This window comes from Saxophila tyrrhenica, assembly GCF_035928015.1.
Source record: "Saxophila tyrrhenica strain CCFEE 5935 chromosome Unknown scaffold_14, whole genome shotgun sequence".
Classification (NCBI taxonomy): Eukaryota; Fungi; Ascomycota; class Dothideomycetes; order Mycosphaerellales; family Extremaceae; genus Saxophila; species Saxophila tyrrhenica.
The window spans coordinates 365,421-386,569 of record NW_027041746.1 but is presented as its reverse complement, the minus strand read 5'-3'; the positions used below and the strand labels follow the sequence as shown (position 1 = coordinate 386,569).

At 55.8% G+C, this 21,149-nt stretch overlaps 8 protein-coding genes across 8 annotated transcripts; 4 read left to right on the top strand and 4 right to left on the bottom strand.

The window, feature by feature from the left end:
* Positions 1 to 313: 313 nt before the first annotated feature.
* Positions 314 to 2,236, top strand: VPS45 (vacuolar protein sorting-associated protein 45; the record flags this gene model as incomplete). The annotated part of the gene is made up of 4 exons (XM_064805695.1): positions 314 to 427; positions 475 to 670; positions 722 to 1,221; positions 1,271 to 2,236. 4 exons carry the CDS (start codon positions 314 to 316, stop codon positions 2,234 to 2,236), a joined length of 1,776 nt encoding a protein of 591 aa, XP_064656155.1.
* A 132-nt stretch (positions 2,237 to 2,368) lies between these two features.
* Positions 2,369 to 5,875, bottom strand: PDR6 (member of the karyopherin-beta; the record flags this gene model as incomplete). Its single annotated transcript, XM_064805694.1, has 4 exons — positions 2,369 to 2,748; positions 2,785 to 5,452; positions 5,526 to 5,583; positions 5,640 to 5,875. The coding sequence occupies 4 exons, from the start codon at positions 5,873 to 5,875 to the stop codon at positions 2,369 to 2,371; spliced, it is 3,342 nt and encodes a 1,113-aa protein (XP_064656154.1).
* A 456-nt stretch (positions 5,876 to 6,331) lies between these two features.
* On the bottom strand, positions 6,332 to 6,938 carry LTR77_008461 (uncharacterized protein; the record flags this gene model as incomplete). Its single annotated transcript, XM_064805693.1, has 2 exons — positions 6,332 to 6,813; positions 6,863 to 6,938. 2 exons carry the CDS (start codon positions 6,936 to 6,938, stop codon positions 6,332 to 6,334), a joined length of 558 nt encoding a protein of 185 aa, XP_064656153.1.
* Positions 6,939 to 7,186: 248 nt separating this feature from the next.
* Positions 7,187 to 8,347, top strand: LTR77_008460 (uncharacterized protein; the record flags this gene model as incomplete). Its single annotated transcript, XM_064805692.1, has 2 exons — positions 7,187 to 7,220; positions 7,329 to 8,347. 2 exons carry the CDS (start codon positions 7,187 to 7,189, stop codon positions 8,345 to 8,347), a joined length of 1,053 nt encoding a protein of 350 aa, XP_064656152.1.
* Positions 8,348 to 8,573: 226 nt separating this feature from the next.
* Positions 8,574 to 9,278, top strand: RMP1 (RNase MRP subunit; the record flags this gene model as incomplete). Its single annotated transcript, XM_064805691.1, has 1 exon — positions 8,574 to 9,278. The coding sequence occupies one exon, from the start codon at positions 8,574 to 8,576 to the stop codon at positions 9,276 to 9,278; it is 705 nt and encodes a 234-aa protein (XP_064656151.1).
* Positions 9,279 to 9,332: 54 nt separating this feature from the next.
* Positions 9,333 to 12,407, bottom strand: LAS21 (major facilitator superfamily transporter protein; the record flags this gene model as incomplete). Its single annotated transcript, XM_064805690.1, has 3 exons — positions 9,333 to 11,612; positions 11,687 to 11,993; positions 12,088 to 12,407. The coding sequence occupies 3 exons, from the start codon at positions 12,405 to 12,407 to the stop codon at positions 9,333 to 9,335; spliced, it is 2,907 nt and encodes a 968-aa protein (XP_064656150.1).
* A 979-nt stretch (positions 12,408 to 13,386) lies between these two features.
* Positions 13,387 to 16,211, bottom strand: LTR77_008457 (uncharacterized protein; the record flags this gene model as incomplete). The annotated part of the gene is made up of 4 exons (XM_064805689.1): positions 13,387 to 14,994; positions 15,049 to 15,501; positions 15,554 to 16,034; positions 16,102 to 16,211. The coding sequence occupies 4 exons, from the start codon at positions 16,209 to 16,211 to the stop codon at positions 13,387 to 13,389; spliced, it is 2,652 nt and encodes an 883-aa protein (XP_064656149.1).
* A 1,876-nt stretch (positions 16,212 to 18,087) lies between these two features.
* SEC15 (Rab GTPase-binding exocyst subunit S15) lies at positions 18,088 to 20,521 on the top strand (the record flags this gene model as incomplete). Its single annotated transcript, XM_064805688.1, has 2 exons — positions 18,088 to 20,301; positions 20,369 to 20,521. The coding sequence occupies 2 exons, from the start codon at positions 18,088 to 18,090 to the stop codon at positions 20,519 to 20,521; spliced, it is 2,367 nt and encodes a 788-aa protein (XP_064656148.1).
* Between the last annotated feature and the right edge of the window lie 628 nt (positions 20,522 to 21,149).

Genomic DNA, 21,149 nt, shown 5'->3' with positions numbered 1-21,149 from the left:
TGCGATGCTAGATAGCTGTATGAACGTTGTAGGTCGTAGGTCCTTCGTATCTAAATTGTATCCAAGTGAGGAGTATTTGCATGTGATCGTCTCGAATTTTGCCTTAGGCCAACACACCCGAACCGCACCTCGTCGCCTTGCTTCAAGTACCCCCTCTGCCGTTTCTCAACCACAACAACGTCTGCCGGCATCACAAGTCCTTCGCAGTGCACTCGAAGCATGCGCGATCCTTGACCAGGCGTACGTTGGTTCAGCGGAAACACATGGTCCCACTGGCGCAACAGGCGCAACGTGATCCTCCACCACCGCCAATATGGACATCTACGCGTCAGTCTCGAACTACATCACGAAGATGGTGTCCAGCGGAGATAGTGGATCGAGTGGCAGCAACCAGAAGATGAAGATTCTCCTGCTCGACAGAGACACAGTAGGCCATGTACGCCATCCTTAGCAAGAGCAGGACTGACCAGTCAGGTGCCCATTGTCTCCTCCGCTACGACACAGTCGGCCCTCCTCAACCACTCCGTATACCTCACCGACCGACTCGACAACGAAGAGCGGGAGAAGATGCGGCATCTACGCTGTCTCTGCTTCCTTCGACCTTCGCCGGACAGCATCCAGCTTCTGATTGACGAGCTTCGGGAGCCAAAGTACGGCGAATACCATGTCTGTATGTGCACACTCTAGAAAAGCAATATAAGGCGACTTCTGACTGACACAGACTTCAGCAACATCATCAAGAAATCCTCTCTCGAACGGCTAGCGGAAGCGGACGACCATGAAGTTGTCAAATCAATTGTCGAATACTTTGCCGATTTTCTGGTGATAAACCCCGATTTGTGCTCGTTACCACTGTCGTCTCGACTGTTCTCGTCCTCGCCAGACGCATGGAACCATGACAGCCTCACTCGGACAGTGGAGGGCGTCGTGGGAACGCTGCTAGCGCTGAAGAAGAAGCCGTTGATACGGTACGAGAAGAACAGTCTGCTGTGCAAGAAGCTGGCGACGGAGGTTCGGTACTCGATGACACAGGAGGAGCAACTGTTCGACTTTCGAAAAGCAGATACACCACCTATACTCCTGCTGGTGGACAGGCGGGATGATCCGGTAACACCTCTGCTCACGCAGTGGACGTATCAAGCTATGGTGCACGAATTGATGGGCATCGAGAATGGGAGGGTGAACTTGAGTGATGTGCCGGAAGTGCGGCCAGAATTCAAGGTAGGCAGAACAGACCGGACCAGTCAACCCAGGCTAACTTCGATACCAGGAAATTGTCATATCCCAGGATCAAGATCCGTTCTTTGCAAAGAACATGTACCTCAATTTCGGCGACCTTGGACAAAACGCAAAGGACTACGTCGAACAGTTCGCATCGAAACAAGCTTCAGGCCAAAAGCTCGACAGCATCGAAGACATGAAGCGCTTCGTAGAAGAGTACCCGGAGTTCAGGCGGCTTAGCGGCAACGTTACGAAGCACGTCACGCTCGTCGGAGAGCTGAGCAGGCGAGTCGGTACGGACCACCTCCTCGACGTCTCTGAGCTCGAGCAGAGCCTAGCCTGTAACGACAGCCACAGCCAAGACGTCAAGACCCTCCAAAACCTCATCAAAGACCCATCAATCCCTCCTTCCAACAAGCTCCGCCTTGTGGCAATCTACGCGCTCCGCTACTCCGGCCACACCAACAACAACACCCCCGCCCTCATGGAACTCCTCGCCGTAGCTGGCGGCGTGAGTCGTCATCGCATTAACCTCATCCCCAAACTCCTCTCCTACGCCCACTCACTCCAATCAATACCACAAGGCGGCGGCATACCAGAGCTCTTCCAGCCCAGCAATATCTTCTCCGAAGCGCGCTCACGTCTAAATCGAGGGCTTCGCGGCGTCGAGAACGTCTACACGCAGCACTCGCCGCGTCTGGAGACGACGCTGCAGGATCTCATCAAAGGTCGGCTGAACATGAACAGCTATCCTTTCGTTGAAGGCGGTGGGCAGACGCGGGATAAGCCGCAGGATGTTATTGTGTTTATGGTGGGCGGGGCGACATATGAGGAGGCGAAGATGGTGGCGCAGGTGAATGCCAGTTCGCCTGGTGTGCGGGTCGTGCTCGGAGGGACTGGTGTGCAGAATAGCAGTTCTTTCTTGGATGAAGTGGAAGAGGCTGTGGATGCATGGCCGGAGCCGAGACCGGAGACGGCGGCCGGGAGGTTGAAGAAGGAAGTTGGAAGAGTGTAATGGAGTGGAAGTTTTGCTATGCATATCAGAGAGCGAGCTCTCTCCGTGTTGAGGTACTAATGAAAGCTAAGCTACTTTCTCCGAAGCTACTGTTCTCTGGAGCTACTTCCTCTGAAGCTACCTCCTCTGAATCTATCCATCACTGTCATCGGAAAATGTCTCCTGGAACGCCTCGTCCTTCTGCTTCGTTTTCGAAGACGGATACATTAACTCGATCAAGTCTCCAGATTCTTCAGATACCGGGAGGCTGCAGGGCGGGCGGCCAAGCCGAGTCCTGTGGATCAGATCGTGATCATCCTCATCGGCGCGTCTCTTCCAGACCCGATCGTGATCATCCTCTTCGGCGTGCCTCTTCCGGACGATGGGCCCGAGTGGGGTGTTGCTGAACGATCCTTCGGTATTGAGGCGCTTGCCCTGGTCCAGCACCTTGGAAGCAACGCGAGCGGTAGGCGGGATCTTGACACTGGGCCCAAACAATACCGCCGGCCTCATCAATCTCGTCGCGTCAATCACTTCTCCCCGCTAAGAAGAGTAGCTGGCCACCGTACCGCGACACTCCGCCCAAAAGGCCTTCACGATGGTCTTGAGCAATCTACCGTCACTCCTCACGCCCGTGGACAACGAGCGTAGGAACTTTTCCCGTTCCCCCATGCCCACGTGCTCGCTAGGGAACCCTTCAGCTTCGAGCGCATACTGCAGCCACTTCTGCGTATGTTTGTGGTGCAGGAGGAGCGTCTTGAGCGGTTCGCAGAGAGTATCGAGGTCAGAGCGGTTAGCTCGGCCGCCGATCTGCTGAACGAGGGAAAAGACGAATCGCGGTCCGAATGTGTCGATCACTTGTCGGATGCGGTCTTTGGTATCTGCTGAAATTGCATCGTTTTGTGTTTTGAAGAGTTTGTTCCAGAACTCGCAGGCGGAGCGCTTGGGGAAGGGCTCGCTGCTGCCGATGGCGGTCAATGTGAAGTCGAGAAGTGCTTCTGTGATATGTCCGAGTAGGATGTGGGTGTATGATGGCATTAAGCGAGTCATGAACTCAATGCACGAGGAGGCCACTGCTGGATCGTTGCTTGGGCGTCCCAGTGTTATCGCGAAGCTTGCCACTGATGCGTATAGCGCTGTGGCATCCTCATCGGCGAGTCTATGGCCTCCCTTTGAGGAGCCCGTAACCAACATACTTGCTGTGCTGAGAACAGACTCGAGCTGTGGTGTGGTAACGGAACATTGCTGCAGGAAGTTGATCGTGACCGACGGAGGCAGCACGAATGGACCAGGCTGGGTTTCAGCCAAACCACTGCGTAGAACCTGGCAGGCTGCATCGACGGCCTCACCGTATTGTCCAACGACCGAAAGGACGGAGAAACAGCCAATGATGCGCTGCTGCACTCTGTGGCCATCTTCGCTGACCCAGAAACTGTCCTGGTAGGTCGGTCGCTCGTCATCGTCGTAGATGTTGATCGGAATGTCGTCAGGGACTTGCAAGCCTTTCCCGACGGCCGTAAGAGACTGCAGCGCCGTAACTCCAATGAGCTCTGTCATCTCTGTGTCTCCAGTCGAGGCGTAATGCTTGGCCATTTCAACATCCCGCTCAATGTTAGAAAGCAGGGCAAGAAGTGGCTCGGCTTTTGCGCTCTCGGGACTCAATGCTTGGATGATGGCAGCAATACCCCCGATGACCTTCTGCTTCGTGTATGGATCATTGGTGTCTGCACCGAGGAATCTCTCATACTGCGCTAGGAATCCAGGTATCTCATGGGTGAGGTTCGCGCGGCAAGTAGAGCAGAGTGAGTCAATGCTTTTGGCCGCAGCGTTTGCCAGACCTGCCATCTCCAGGGAAGCGAACAGGAACCTGACAGTGTTAGGGAGGAACTCCGGATGACGCTCAATGTACTGGCCATATGAACCCAGCGTATCAATAGCAGTTCGTCGAGTTTGTGTGGATATGGTTTGGCTGAAGTCAGCCACCTGCACGAACAGATCCGACCGAAATAATGCTTCAACTGCCTGCTCTGTTGTCCCGTCCTCAAGCACATTGTCCGAAAGAGTGTTCAGCGAGAACAGTGCAGCTTCGACGCCGCGCCATCTTTTCATTTCGAGCGACTGCAGTGTGAAGGACACTAACTGTTCAAGCATATCCTGGCCGAGAAAGGCGAATATGGAGAGCATAAGGTCTGTCGTGTCAAGCCGGAAGTCCTTGAAAGCGTCGTGCTCTGCATCACCCCACCCCTTCGAGACACCGGCTGACGGGATCCAGAGCTTGTTCCAGAGTAGGCCGACGGTCTGCGTCAAGACGGATTTCGCAGGCGCGATCCAGGCGGGCTGTTCATCATTCGAGCCCAGTGAGTAAACAGTGTCGTTGATGTATTCAATGTACGTGTTCCAGAACTCAATTGTGTGGACCGATAGCGAGTCAGCATCACCAGGAAAGCCTTCCAGCGTAAGGATGTCTGTGAGTATCTTGATGATCGATCTTGACTCGAGCTCGTTGTCAGGGTCTTCGATGACCTTCTGAATATTCGCACATCCAAAAGCCACAATGAACTGCACGAGGGCCACGCTGTCGGTGTCTTCTTCACTGATGGCTCGCTGTAACTGCGGCGTTATATGCTGTGCAATAATCCTGGCCAGATGCTGCATGTGCTGTGGCTGGAAGAAGTCTGCGTAGCAATCGAGCCGATCCCTTAGGATAGCTAATGCCTCGGTAGCAAGACTCTGGTCCAACAAACAATTAGACACCTGCTCGAGCAAGGCCCGCAGAGGCTGGAGAGCCTCAACGTTGAACCTTGCGTCCTGGGAGTAATTGGCCCAGGCTGCGTATGCCGGAAGGGCGTTCGACTTCGCGGCAAACCCGACTGTTGGACCGAGCGACCATTGGAGCAGTTCACCGACATCGTTCAAGCTGACTGCCATTTCTGCATGCTGTCTGGCAAATGCTTGCTGTGTCACAGACAGCTTGCTGACCTCTTCGGCGAGGGTTTCTGCGAAGCAAAGCAGTACCTCAAGCTGTTGTTGAGGCATAGACCAGAACAACCGAGGGATGGATGGTACACTTTGTAGTGCAGAATCCGGAACATCGCTTTGTTGAGTATCCAGCGCAATTGCCAGCTGCACCACAGGTCGGGGCCATGGGAGGGGTGATCGTATGAAGTATGTGACCAAGGCTGCACAAAGCTTCCTGGTCACGAATTGTCCCTTGCCCGGTTCTTGGGACAGTCGGACCTAAGAACGTTAGCACCGCAGGCGAAACGCTCGAGGATGTCTAAAGGTGAGGTTCGTGGTGTGCTACACTTACAAGCCAGTATATCAACCTCGAGCGTATTGACAGGGCCGTGTTCTCGTCGAGATTTGGTCTATCGCGCGGTAAGCAGAGGTCTCGCCACGGGCTCAGCTCAGGGCCAATACTGACCCATCATTGTTGAGTTTGACTATGAACGTGAGCGCGGCGTAGAAGCGGACGTTGGCATCGTCGCTGTTCATGAGCTGGTCGGCGAGGTTCCAGCCACCTGGCGAGAGTTGCAGCTGAATCAAGTCATCGTTGAGCTTCGTGTAGTCTTGCTTCGAGCCAGGGCCGTAGAGTTGCTTGATGAGCTGTTCGACATCCGCCATTGACCTGTGCGCCGGCCTGGCTGCTTCGGTCTCCATGTCGTCGAGGAAGAGGGAAGACGGGTGCTAGGTTGACAGTCTTTCACATGTCAGCAAACCCAGCGAGACTGCCCATGCAAGCATCGTCACGCCTGCTGCGCTTAGTCCCTCGCGACCGGCGAGGAGAAGCAGGAACAGTGGCTTGAAATGTTGTAGACGATGGGCAGTGCGAGTGGTAGGCCGGAAGGTGCTTGCTTGTGAAGGTTGATGGCGATTGGTAGGCGAAGCGAGAAATTGTTTGCTGGCTCGAATTTGGCAGGAGCTCGAAGCGGCGTAGCGTCATCAATCACGTGAGCCTGCCGTTGGAGGGTATTAAGGTACAGACCACAAAGCTGGAGAAGACGCAAGTTGAACGAGTGGGAATGAGGGAGCATGGTCAATGAGATTGAGCTAGCACATGATATGGTTGTTGCCATGCAGTCGCGCAAGACCGCTTCCAACTCTCCCATGCTCGTGCTATGGATTGACTAATATCTGATACGGAAACGGATTCGAATCCGTCGACGTAATGGGCGGTATATGGTCCTTCTCACCATTCGCCGTCTCTATGATAGCCATCGCAGCAGTCTGCAACTGCTTCTCCATCTGCCTACGATTCCGCGCTGCCTCTGGCTCGCTGCGCGCCGACGTCAAGGTGACTTCTATCACCCAAGTCTCCCATACCGTCTCTTCATCCGCTTTAGCAACGAACCACCCCTTGCGCCGCTTCTTCTCGAGGAACTGTACGACGAGGTGCCCTTTGCCTGGCTTGGGCTGCGACTGCGGTGATTGGGAGGTGGAAGCGGAGTCAAGCGCGCGCATGAAGGCGTTGGTGCGCTGCTCAATGAGCGTCTCAATGTCATCTTCGGATACGTAGGGTAGGGTCATCTCCAGTATATCGTGCGTGGCCGGCTGTAGCGGGACGAAGCATCGGTGGAAGAAGATCGTGTGGAGAGCGCCTGGTCTCGATCAGTCCGAGCGTTATTTGAGCTAGAGTTGTTTGGATACCTTTGACCACATCTCTGACGTTGGAGCGATCTGCCGATAGTTCAAGCGCATACTCTGGTGCTCGTCGCGTGTCCATGGTCAACTTTGAGTCCAGAAGAGGTGTCGAGCTGCTTACGCAGCGTTATGGCGATCCGATCACATGCTCGCTCCGCCTCTTTCGAGGGATCTGGAGACAGTTTGGTCGTTTGCTGCTGTAACACCTTGCCTACCTCGGAGTTACTGGTCAGGGGAACAAGATGTTTGCTGTCATGGAGTGGTACGGATAGCGGTGTTCACGGCCCGACGATTCCATCGCGACATCGGCACTTGCCTTCGATCAACAACATGCATCACGGCGACCTTATCGGAGCCGACCAAGGTAGGAGATGTAGTCTTTCATTAAAACGCAGTAGGCATGCATGAAACCAGGTAGGAAGTCACCAGTGTTTCAAGTCTGCTCTCTCCTCGGCATCAATACTTTACCAAGGCCTGGCGGGCACGAAGATGACGAAGGCGTTGATATACGGCACGGGAGGAGTTGGCTCATGTTATGGCTATATCCTCGACAAAGGCGGAGCAACGGTGACAGCAGTCTGCCGAACGAACTACAGCGCCGTTCGCGAATCTGGCATCACCATCAGATCAAAGCTATGGGGCGAATGTCACTTCAAGCCTCATGCTGTTCAGTCAGTCAAAGAGGCCACGGCCGATGGACCATTCGACTACATCATCGTCGCCTCAAAAGCCTTCCCAGGCACGGCTGAGTTGATCAAAGAAGCGGTCACGCCTGAGCACACGGCCATCGTCCTCGCGCAGAACGGGATTGCTATCGAGGAGGATTATGCCAAGCTGTACCCTTTTAACACCATCATCTCGGGCGTGGTATACCTCCCTGTAACCCAGGTGCAGCCAGGAGTCGTAGAAATGGGACCGCTGGAACGCTTCGAGATCGGTCCCTACCCAGCCAATTCATCCTCGACAGCAAATGCGCTTGCACAGCGGCTCTCAGACCTGTGGAAAGCCGGTGGCGCCAACGCACCAGTCTTCGACGACGTGCAGCCGGTCCGATGGTTCAAAGTCGCTATCAATGCCAGCTGGAATCCCATATGTGCCCTCACGCTCTGCGACGATGCCAACTATCTCCGATCTTCGAACAACTCTGAAGCCATGGTGCGGAAGATCATGCTCGAAGTCGGCCGAGTTGCTACTGCAGAGGGCTACCCAGGAGCAATCACAGACGAGATCATTACGCGTGACCTGGCGAGGCCGAAGGGTCGACTGGAGACTGGCGGCAAAGAACCATCAATGCTGACGGATGTGAGAGCAAACAGGCCGATCGAGGTTGAGGCGATCTTGGGAAATACTCTTCGTTTGGCGCAGAAGCACAAAGTCGATACGCCGTATCTGGAGCTTTTGTATACGCTGGCGAAGGGAAGAAACTATCAGCTGCAGCCGGACGAGAGGTGGCGGGACATCTCGTTTGCGAAGGTTGTGAATGCGACATGAGGCGAAAGGGGTATTCACTTCCATGGTCGCCTTCCGCGAGATAGAGTTACCAGCTGCAGTAGAATATATCAGGTGCCTCGTTTGAGTATATGTTCCTTGGTCACTCCAGCCTTGGCGTTGAGCAATTCGTCAACTTCACATGGCAGACTTGACAGCTTCGCTCTTATTGCTTCGACCCAGACCACAACTGAATGTCCATTCTTGAAGCATGTGATCGAAGCAAAACATGGCCACAACACTGAAAAGCACACCAGAGATATCAAAAGAGGATCTTGGAAAGCTCGGGCACTTGTCAAGCCTACTCCATCTCTTCAACCATCGGAATAAGAATCAGCATCGCCGCAGCGTCTGGTGGCGACACTTCTCACTTTTCCGCCGGCATCTGGAACAAACCGTTTCGGACTATCAAACTCTCGACGAAACTCCTACGACCCATCTGGAGCGAACACGCAAGCGTACTAAAGACGAAATCACGCGGACCCGGATCTCACAACGACTCAACCTTTGGCAAGAGGTTCTGGTCCCGAAGTGGCATCATGCTTTCTCGCAGCTGGTTGCGGACAGCAGATTCGCAGTGTTAGGAGTGGTGCTTCTGGCAGCCCTGTCGCAAACCTGCCAGATCTTGGGGATCACTGAAGCATTCGAGGATCTGGGCCAAGCGGAGGCTGAGAAGGCTATCGAGAAGTTTGGGCAGGAGTACTGGGTAGATGGTTTTCAGGCTGCTGGGAGAGGGTCGGATGGGGAAGATCTGGGTGTAGTGGTGGCACGAGAAGAGGAAGTGAACGAGGCTGCATCTCCTGGTGAAGTGTCTGAGAAGACACCTCCGGCTGTCAAGCCAAACCGCGGCGTTGGCAGCGAGAGTTCGTTGAAGCGGACAGGAGCTGCGGAGAAGCTACCGGGTGGTGTGAAGAAGAAAACGCGAGGACGTTGAACAGATCAATGAAGTATGGGCAAGATTGAAGACCATCAGCCTCGTCAGCGAGTCTCAAGCTATACTACAAAGCTGGTACAGCAGGCTGCCAAAGCCGACATTGACGACCAGATGCCAACCCAGCGACCAGGCCAGAGCGTACAAGTACTTCGGGCTGAAAACGGTCCAGATGAACAGATGCGTCCGCAGAGCTGTGCATGCCGCCATGACAGCCAGCAGGGACGTTGCCACGAAGGCTGTCATGCTGGCAACATACACAAACCAGGCGCCAGCATGGGGATCTTCCGACGCTGGCTGCTCGTTCGCTTGCTTCGCAATGGCTTTGGCATCCTCTTGCAACTTCTCGCGTTCGACCATGACCCAGTCTCGATCCTTCTCAGCTCCAGCGGTCTCTTTGCGACTGGCAATCGCTGGCCGTTGTGTACACAGCAAGACAGCGGCGCTGCACCACCAGATCGGACCCGCCCAGTTGCTGGAGAACAGTAGGAGACCAACGGCAGCAATGTTGTAGTCTGCAACGCCATTGTAGGCATTGCTCAGGTCGATGCTGGAGATGGAGTTCGAGCCGCCCATGCAGAAGTAGTACGTATGCGACAGCAGTAATACTGATGTTGCTGCCTCGACGGCTGAGGTTCGAGGCTTGGTGGCTTTCTCTTTCGAACTCGAGCTTTGTGTCGAAAGCAGCCAGCCCAGCGCAGACTTCTGCGTTTCGAGCGCGAGGAACAGAGGGACGTTCGGGGCTCGCGTCTGCGTCATCAAAAACAGCGTGAGTAGATGAGAAAGCCTTTCAGTCAAGGCGATGCTCGTCTGGGCAGCCTTAGCTTTTTGGCCACTCTTGCCTCTCGCCTGGCGTATAGCGAGCACAACCACTCCGGCTCCCGTGACGGCCATAGTGGCAAATGCTGCTCGTGCCTGCACCACCAGGCTGAATGGCTCGCTCCATTCTCTCAACTTCAGCGCCAATCCCTGCACCAACTCCGGAGCATCAGCCTGCGTGAAGTTGAGCTTGAATACGGTCGCGAGGACGATCAGGGAGACGTCCGCGAAAGCAGTGAGCTCCGGTATCAAGAGTCCAGCAAAGGTTCTGGTGTGTATGAAGTAGCCGTTCATAATATATGTCAGCAGAATGAGAAGCCACATCAGCATGTGATGCTCCGGAAAGATGGCGTGCACAATGTCCGGCTCTCCAGCGTGTTTCTGGCCTGTCTGGTTCCAGCGGACGGCGAGGCGGTGACTGCAGAGCAAAATTGCTCCAGCTGCTGCTGTTCGCCAGGCAGAGGTCATGTCTGATCTGTTGCGAAGACTCTTTGCTATGAGAATGCTCACCCAGACTGGAGTGAGCCAATACCAGAAATGTTGCTCTTCCTCGACGTAGCTGCTGGCGAACATCATGACTCCGTACAGCAGGCAGATGAGCGTGAAAGACATTCCAGCAATGCCCGGCGGCCAAAGGGATGGGGACGAGATGACTGCAAAGACTAGCGCAGCACCCGCGACCGCCATCCCCGTCACCATGCGCGGAATATCGTACGAGCTTGCCGTATCGCTCATGGTCTCCTGCGCGAGCTTCAAGAACCGGTAGAGCGCCTCTTCCAGCAGTTGATCATTCTCCAGCCCACGTTCCTGCGCGAGCCAGTACAGCACCTCGCCCCAGCCATGAATCAACTTCTCCTCATCGCCCTCTGGCCCTCGACAACCTCCGTCTCCTTCCTCCATAGCCTTCGCATGCGACTCCGCGTCGCGGTCGAACCGCTCCCCACCATACTTTGCCCGCACAATGTGCAGCAACTGCTTCGCATTCTGCAGCAACAGCTGCACCCTCCTCTCCCCCTTCCATAGGCCCGTCAGCTCCGGTAGCAGAACACCCAGACTATTCTTCGACACCGGCATACCCATCATGGCCGCCAGCGCCGGCACAAGATCGCTCTGCTCCACCTTACTGTAGTAATGGAACTCCGTGCCTTCCTTCGGCAGCGTCGGACACTCATACTGTCTCTTCTCCATCGCCTTGAATACCGGACTCGCGAACAATAGCGCCGGTTCCGTCTCCCCTGGCCCACTGCCGCCATGGTTCCCACCAGCGTTCATCCCATGATCACCAGCCAGCACCAAAAGCGTCGTCTCATGATGCTCATACCCCTCCATAGCCTCATAGATCATCTTAATAATCCCATCCATCTCCCGCTGCTTCGGCAGCATATTCGGCCCCTGCGGCCCCGTCTTATGCCCGATATGATCCAGCCCCAAGTAATGCAACACCATAGCATTCCAATCGCTCCGGGCAAGTTCATCTGGCACATGACGCGTGACATTATTATCAACCTCTGTGAAATCCTGTTCAAGCGAGAAAGAAGTTCATACTCAGCTATATGTTCTATCATCAACAAACCAGGGCCAGTTCTACTGACCGAGACAAAGAAGCTACTGGTCCCATCGGACCGCTTGAAGAAGGGTTGTCCTTCAGGGGACGGAGGGAAGAGTTTGAGCCAGGTGTCGTCGCCGTAGAAGACGATGCTGCCGTTCGCGGCGAGGATCTGGGCGAGCCAGGTGTCTTGGGCGGAAAGGGAGGAGGAGGTGTCGGATTCGGCGAAGTTGAGGATGAGGTCGAGGAAGGACGGGACGGAGCCGGTGGTGAGCGCTTTCACGCGTGGCATCGTGACGGTCGGTGGGGTGGCGTGGGCGGTAAAGGGGATGGCGGCGCCGGAGCGGATGAGGCTGTAGTTGTCAAGCAATTAGCCTTCTGCTTCGTCTTGTGCTCGAGGTATCTTATGTTTCGTGCTCGCAGCACTTGTCCAAGGCTCCAACATACCTCTGCGTAAACCCAAACCCACTCCCCTCCCCATACACAAAATCACTCCTCAACGCATCCACCACCATGAACACCACACGATCGAACACCGCCTCTTCCTGCCCCCTCCTGGCTCCTCCGGCACCTACTCTTGGGCCTCCACCCTTCTCTCCCAGCTCTTCCTTCCCACCGCGCAATTCCCCAACATCCTCAAACCGCGCCAGCCCAGGCAAAAAGGGCTTATACGGAAAGAAGCCCGTCGCGAACACCAGGACAGCTATGGGTAGAAGAATGTTGGAGAGCGACAGAGCGGCGAGGCGGAGGGAGCGAGGGCACGACATGGCGGTGTCGGCAGCGGTTCAGATGGTTGAAGGGTTAGGCTAGAAGGAGCGTATTAGCATCGTGGTTATACTGAGAGAGTCATGGGAGGTGATGTTGGTAGAGGAAGGAAGTCGTTGAACTGGCCGCGGAGATGTACGAAGTCCTCGGCGTTGACTAACAACCTCCTTCCCAACCTTGGAACAGTACCAGTACCATTCTTGAACCTCTACCATACACAGCACAGCATGAAGAGCACTCAAAAGAAGAGAGGGAGAAGCAGTTGGCACCAAAATTGTGAGAAGAGTCAATTGCATTAGTCGCAAAGAACGACGACTATGAACCGCTGCCTCCCTTCTCTACCCTCCATTTTGATACCCATGATTACGTGCCCAGAGCACCTATATACCGCTCCATTGCCATTCTGATCCTTCGTGCGCCATGAGCACCCTCGCTTGTGCATTCGTTTACTTTAGCAAGTACAAACATAAGAGATCTGCAGCGATGACAAGCCGTACTGAGCATGAGCCGTGGGGCCCATTCGTTCCAGCAACGTACATCGCGCGCAGCAGCAGTAGCAAGAACGCAGCAACCATTCCATTCCGAGCAAGTTCCATACCATGAGCAACAGCAGCTCAGCAAAAGCAATCCATCCGTAACAAGAAGCAGCCAGTCGATAAAGCAGCGCGATAAGAAATACAGTACGGTCGAGTCGATGCACCGCCAACGGATGCTGCAAGAGTGTCCAGGCATGAACGAGTCGACCAAGAGAAGCGGCGTCGCCGTCGTCTTCAAATGGCCATCCAGTTCGCCGCCGTGTCAATCGGGTCAAGACAGGATAATGCTGCAAGACGTCGAGATCCAGGAACACTCGGTATGCAAGCGGCCGTGATGAGCGCAAGAGGAGTATTAGTGCTGTTGGGGGTGATGATGCAGTGCTGTTGCAGACATGTGGTGTCCGCGAAGTATTGTCGTGTGAGTAGCCTGAAGGCGACGAGGTGCCTACCGATGAGAGTTGTAGCCGTTGCCGAACTGCTGGCCGTACCCATCGTCCTTCGGGCTGTAAGCGGCGTCGTCGTAGCCGTCGCCGTTGAACTGAGTCGGGGCCTGGATGGTGTAGGCGTAGCCGCCACCGTTGCGAGGAAGGCTGTCGTTCAGGTGGTGGCGCGGAGCCTGGACAGCACCACCGACGTGCCGGTTGGCGCTGTAGACACGGCTGCCATTGGAGTGGACCGAGACGTTGCCGCCGCTGAACTGGCCGAAGCCATTGGATCCGTGGAAGCCGTTGGACTGGGTGCCGCCATTGAACTGGTTGCCGCCGTTGAACTGGCCGAAGTCGTTGAAGCCGTGGACGCCAGCGAACGGGTCTTGGTTCATGTGCCCGTAGCCGTTGTTGAACATGCCTGGAGCATGGCCGGCGAAAGCAGGATAGCCCATCTGGTACATCTGCTGTGGTGGCGAGCCCATGAACATCGGACCGTAGCCCTGGTTGTGGTGCTGCGACATCTGGTACGCCTCGTCTTCGTTGATCTGCGAGAGAGTGCCGCGATCGTACTGCGAGTGACCGTAGCCACCTCGACCGCCTCGACCGCCACCACGGCCACCACGGCCGCCGTGACCGCCATGACCGCCATGACCGCGAGCAGGCGAAGCGAAGAGGCCAATCGTGCCGGCGTTGTCCCTGCTGCGCTGTGCTTTCGCCGGGTTATCGACTTCAGGCCAAGTCCTCCCCTCGCCGACCTCAGCCTCCCTCCTGAGATTCTTGTCCTCCCACCCGAGGTGCGTATCCTCCTTGGTATACCACAAACGCGGGACGACGTTGGGCATCTCTTCCAAGACCGCCGAGTTGCGGAACTTCAAAATACAGCCGTCCTGGTCCTGGCAGACCGCGTACGCAAACTCGGCCAGGCGTGGCCCTTTGTGCGGGTTGAATGGCAGCTCAGGGCACCACGGGTGACCCTCCCAGGCGTCGAGGAACTTCAGGACGTCGTCGGGGGTCACGAAGTTGACGAAGCCGTACCCCACGTTCGTACCCCTGCTGAAGTCCATGCGTAGGTATGAGAAGTTATACCGTCCGCGGTTGGCATGGTTCAGAATCGTGAGGAAGCGATCCACTTGCATGTCGATCGGCAGGTTGCGGCACATGATCGTAGTGCGGACGTCATGGCCTTCGACAATCTTCTCGCGGGAGACGGTCTGCGGCTCCATGCCAGTGCTCTCGTTCAACGGAGTCATCTGCCCGGTCGAGCGATTGAAGCGACGACTGGAAGCGCTGCCTGGGGTGTAGTTTGTCGTCGGGTAGGATCCGCTGCGTGGTGGAAGTGCGGAGCCGAAAGAACCGTGAGGAGTACGCGGCCACGGGTCTGACTGAGCCCGCTCTGCGTGCGGCGCTTCCTGAAGAGCACCCACAGGAGCACGTGGAACCTTGGTTGGAGGCGGCATGGGAATGATGGAGCCATCGTCTGCCACGCGGTACGCCGTGCGACGGGTCGGGCTCTCGAAGTAGGTTCCTTGGGCCTGACGAACGTGGCGCGGCGTGGCCGTCAACGGCTTAACCGACAGATCGTCTTCCGGCGTGAGTTGCCTCTGACGAGCATAGACGGACCAGGACTGTGAGGGGCGGTCAGCGACACGCGATGACTTCGACGATGTGAGTGAACATACCTTGATCTGAGCAGGACTGTCTTCAGCAAGCGCGAGGATGGCCTTCTTCGCGTCCGAGATCCTGAAGTACTCGGCCTTGAAGGTCCACGTGCCTTTGACGATCTCTGCTGAAGCGACGCCGAGGATGTCACCGAAGCGCAGCGCCAGCTTGCTGATGTCTTCTTGCAGGTGAGAGTCGTCGAACGAACCGCCTTTGCTCGATGGCTGGGCTGCGAAGACGACCTGCCCGTCGAAGAAAGAAGTCTCCTCACCGGCCCCCTTGAGCTTCAGCGCCGCCGCGAACTCTTGCTGAGTGACGTAATGAGCCTCCCACTTGCCATTGATCATGCCAATCTGATCAACCGCCTTGGCGGCCTCGCGGATGTCATCGAAGCTGAAGATGATCTGAGGCTCGCTCGAATCAAGGCTGTCCTCGATCATCGTGGATCCGCGGGTCTTGGTAGCCCAACCGAGCTGCGGTGCATGTCAGTGTGAAGATTCGATGTGGAGGGTCGCTTCAACTTACCTCTTTGTTGAGAATGTCGACAGCGTCGGTAATCTTCATGCCTTTCTTCTTGAGTGGGAGGGTGGTCTTCAGGTAGTGACCGCCGGGTGAGGAGACGCCGACTGCGACATCTGTGGTGAAGACGAGAGCGCGGGTCGGGCTGACTTTGGCGCCACGGGTACCGACTGGCTGCTGCGCGGAAGTGACCTTCTGCTTGCCATTGCTCTGCGGCTTGACATGCTCAGTGACAGCTGGGGTGGACACGATGGTCGGCTGCGACGGCTCATCATCGGCCTCGCTGTCGCGATTGAGAAAAGCGATGGGGCTTGGCAGAGTGCCGTTGGCTGCGCCGGCAGTCTTCTTGAATGGGTCGCCGTTCACGACGGAGGTGGTCGCGTCTTGCTGAGGACCCTTCCAGCTTGGCATGGTCACAGCGACGCCACCGTTGAGCTCGCCGCCCTCGGTCGACGGCTTCTTGAGAATGCTCTTCAGGCCGTTTGGTCTGCTTGGAGGTCAGCTTCAAGTTACATGCGATGGATAAAATTGGGTGAAGATGGGATGGTTCTCACTGCTTGTGCGCGACGGAGCCGGTGCCGTTGGCGGTGCCGTTAGCCTTGGGCTCGGTGGTCTCCTTGCTGGCCGAGTTGCCGCCGCCGTTGACTTGCTTGGATGACTGCATGGCTGAAATGCGCGTGGAGTCGAGGATGATGATGGGAAGGAGGGGAGGAGTGATGTCGTGATAGACGGTGGTGAGTGCGAAGATGCTGTTGCGAAGACGCTGAATCGGATGAGATGACCAGTGCGTCCAAAGGAGCTGCCCAAGTGAACCTGGCCAAGAGGATGGTGAGGATGTCAAGGACAATGTGTGCGCAGTGAATGCAGGGGGCAAAGAATGTGGTATGAGGGTGGAGGGAGAGTGAGTGGTGAGGGATGGAGGATGTTGACACGCGGAAGAAATTTTGTGTGCGCGAAAGGGTCTGCAGGGCAAAAGGCGGTGGCTGGCTGGAGCTGTGGATGCTCCCGAAGTTGGGTCAGCAACATTGGCAACTGCGAAGTGGAAGGAGCGAAGCTGTCCTCGATCTCCGCAGCTTCACCACCGCCTCAGCTTCAACAAGTGGTCTTTGGGCCGACTCCTTCGCATATAGCATGGACGGGACGACGGAAGAAGCTCACGTGTCGATCGTCCATTTTCTCACGTGCTTCTACAACACGTAGGGCGTCGTCCACGCTGCTCGCTCTTCGTGGTTGTGCTGGACACCGTTGTGGGGCTTTAAGCTTCGCCGTACAGCTGGGACTTCAACCGTGGACCGACCATGTGAGAGTGACATGATGCTTTCCACGTCTCATGGGATGCACAGTGTTACTCTTGGACGCGTATGGTGATCCAAGAGGACTGCACGATGCTTCTTGCAAGCACGCAGCGCCTACAGTCACTTCTTCATTAGCATCTCAGCTTCATTTCGCAATACATCACTTCCACCTCACACAGGATCATTTTGATAGACCCTGAATTTCGGAGCCCTGCTAGCGCCGGGAAACCGGCCACTAGCTCTGCCGCTAAGGATTTAGTAAAAACGGCAGAATTAAGCGAACTTTCGGCCTCAGGCATGGAACGCGACGAGCTCGCTCCAACTTCACTTCCACCAGTGTGAGAGCAGCGTTTCGACGACTACGAGTGATCTTGTCGTGCGAATGCCCGGTAGTCTTGCGAGCGTCTTCTTGAAGCCTGAAGGCAATCTTCATAGTGCACGAATACACTCCACAGAGCGTCCGCCATCTGCTCGCGAGACGCTCCAGGCGACCTTCACTCATCCAAAGGCTCGTAGACAGTCTGACATCCGGAGCATCACGACTGCACAAGGAGCTGTCCCACCAGGTCCATAGACTTCACGCTGACGTGATAACAGCTTTGACCGCGCCATATTCGTCCCGCGAACCACCCAACCCTCTGAATCTTTCTGCCCGCCACCTGCCATCGCCTTGCGAAGAAGAACAGAAAAGAAAATGGTTTGAGCTTACCAGTATCTTTTGCCTGGCGAACCTTCGACCTTCTCCCGTGCTGTGTGGTTGTCTGGCCATTCACCGAAGTGTCGACTAGAATCCTGCGCCCTGCGCTGATCCAACGAACGTGTCAACCAGGCGCGTTGGGCTGAGCGGAACCGGAGGGTGACGGTGATACCACGGTCCGAGTGGTTGTAGTGGAAGGCTTTCTCAGTGCTTCAATCGCGGCGGGGGCAGTATTGTATTAAAGATGCCTGGTCTGATCAGCAATGACCCATATGATGACCTTCGAGGTGCTGTACAGCAGGTGCGTACTTCTTAATCCAAATCTCATTTATATCCAATCTGCATGAACGAGCATCAAAGCACGTACCAGCAAAAAGTGTGTCAAAAGACTGAAGAGGCGGTGTCGGGGGCGTAGGCGCTGAAGCATGCCCGAAGCAATGCTGGCAAGCTGAGGGTGGCACATGATACATGATGTCAGCACCCAACCAGAAACGGCTTTCCATCCGCACCTTCACTTCAGTACCCCTGAGCCGCGAATATACACTGACATGGACGACGTGGCCCAGATCATCCTCTCTTCCTCAGAGTCGGACTACCTCGATCAACTCATACCTCTTTTAAAGAACGCCGAAACGCAAACCCAGGTCACCCCTCTCATCCACGCACTCAACCATGTCTCCGCCGACCGGGAAGCAGAGATCGAGCGCATCTGCAACACCAACCACCAGGAATTCATCAGCAGCGTCAACCAGCTCCAATCCGTTCGCGAGGGCACCGTCAGCTTAACATCCGAGATCATGGAACTTAGCAAGTCCATCGAATCCAGTACAGAGAAGTTGGCCGAGCAGAAGCGAGCGTTGGTGGAGTCCAGAGGCGTGCGCCAGAACATCGACGAATGCACACAGGCCCTTAAGGATTGCCTGGAAGTTCTGAGACTGGCGAATCAGGTGTATGATCTTTTGAGTAAGAAGAGTCATTATGCTGCGCTGAGGGCATTGGACGAGCTGCAGAATGTGCATTTGCGGGAGGTGGCAAGGTACAAAATTGCTGAGACTATTGAACGGTCGGTGCCGGCTACGCAGAGGTTGATTGCGGAAGCAGTCATGTCAGACTTGAATACCTGGCTCTACCGCATTCGAGAGACATCGCAGTTCCTCGGCGAGGTTGCCTTCTACCATACAGAGATGCGCCGGGAACGACAGAAAAACCGCCTCGAAACCAACGAATACCTAGGCTCTTTCAAGCTAAACTCTGCCGTCGAACTCGTCGCTGACGAGGTAGAAGAGTTCGACGTCCTCAACAACGAAGAGGTCCAAGTCGACTTCTCTCCTCTCTTCGAATGCCTCCACATCCACGACAACCTGGGTCAAATGGACAAGTTCCGCGCCGACTACGCCGCCACCCGCCGCACGCAGAAGGAACTCTTGATCCCGCAGACCATCAACCTGCTCGACGACGAAAGCAACGAGCTCTCCAGCTTACTGGAAGGCATCGCCGGCTTCGCTATCGTCGAGAAAGGCACCATGGCCAAGACAGAAAACTTCCGCGCCCAAGCCGACGTCGATGAGTTGTGGGAGAGCATGTGCCAGTCCGCCATCACTCTCATCACATCCTCGCTCGACAAAGTAGCGAACGACGAGAAGCTGCTCAAGATCAAAGGCGTCATTGCCCTGTTCATTCAGACCATGGATTCCTGGTCCTACCCTGTCGCCTCGCTCGACGGCCTCCTCCTGACCTTGTTCGATAAGTACAGCAGTCTGCTGAAAAAGCGCTTCTCCGACGACTTCGCCGAGATCGTCAGCACGGACGACTACATGCCCATGCCCATCAACAACGCGGACGAGTACGCCAAAGTCGTCAACGTGAGCTGGTACACACCACCTGACGGGCACGAGGATCCGGAAACGCTCACGTATCCCTGCGTGCTGCCTTTCTCGCAGATGTATCCGCTGGTCTGTATTGACATACGGAATTTCTTGAATCAGATATACCTCTTCTCGGACTCGCATTTCCGGCATACGACAGTTATCGACGCTACTTTAAAAGAGAGCCTGGATTCCCTGCTTGTGCACAAAGTCTGCCGATCGCTAGTCGAGCGCCTTAACAGCCAATACGCCGGCCAAATCGTCCAAATCCTCACGAACCTCGACCACTTCGAGCAAGCGTGCCGCGAGCTGGAAATCCTCCTCGTCGAAGCCCGCAGCAGCTCCTCCGCCGCCGGCCCCATCACCCTCGCCGCTACAGCAGAGTTCAAAGAAGCCAAGACCAAAGCCGAAAAGCGCCTCTTCGCATTGGTGAACAGCAAGATCGACAACCTGATCCAGTTGGCAGAGTATAACTGGCAAGCCCGCTCCGCCCCGCAGCACGTGGAAGACTATATGCAGGAACTCACGTCCTACCTCGCTAACACCATGTCCTCCGTCTTGCTCGGCTTGCCGGAAACAATAAAACAGCAAATCTACTTTGAGGCGCTCACGCACATCTCCGCCGGCCTACTGGACTTACCCCTGGATGATTCGCAACCCAAGATCTCCTCGCAGAGCGTCGCGCAGTATCAGATGGACGTGCAGCATCTGGTAGAGTTTGTGGAGGGGTTGCCGGAGAGAGATGTGCTGGCGCCGACGCTGGAGGAGTTACGGCAGACGACGGATTTGATGGGGTTGGCGGCTGAGGGCCAAGGGGAGGAGTTTTTCGACACGAGTAAGGCGGGGGTACGGTTTGGAAGGGTGGACAAGATTCGGGGGGCGGAGTTGCTTGAGAAGGTATGTTGCTGCTATCACGAGGTGGTATGGATGGGAGAGATGGGAATGTTGCTGACAAGATGAACAGGTGCAAACGAGGACGCAGAGCACGCTCCTGTCGCCGGCGCCGCGGAGCCCGAGCGTTGCTGATTTCGACGGGCAGCATGCGAAGAAGCCGAGTGTGGCGGGATTTGGAGGGTTGGGGGCGCGGTTCGATCAGTTCAGGCGGGATAGGTCTTAGGGAGGCTGATGGTGAGATGAGCTTGAGGCAGACGTGGTGTAGAAGAAGTTGCATCGCCCATACATTTTCATGCAAGACAGCGTGTAGTATTTCAGTGCCTGCTTCTTTGCTTCGAGATGCGATTCACTTCCGTCATCAACGCCGCCTGCGCCGTGCTATGCTTTCCCTCCCCATATATGTCCACAGCGTATCGTACAGTGCTTGTCCTTTCCTCCCTTTCCTCCTACTGCTCCCTTCAAGCCTTCGCCCTCCTTGCATCGCTCAGTTCCCGAGTGGCGAGAACAATCTACCCCCATCGTCAGTGTTCATCCTTCTACCCCTATGTTTGATTGATTAACCTGATGAGCGAGGGCCTGGGGTTGCTCCTCGTGTAGCCCAGGTAGATGATTAGGGGAAGGTAGCCACTGCTTCTGCATCAGTCTCGAGATCCCCCGCTGGTGGGCAGACGGAGAGGTAGGCATACTAGTGCACTGCGCCGCGCGAGAACTCGAGGACACGTGCGATGCGCTCCTTTGTCTATCGTTAGCTGGTTGCTCGATGGTCGTCGTGGACGGCCGGTGGATGGTGTCGGGCTGGGTGCGTACCTTCGATTCTTCGGAGAGTTGAAGCCAGGCCATGGTGTTGTTCT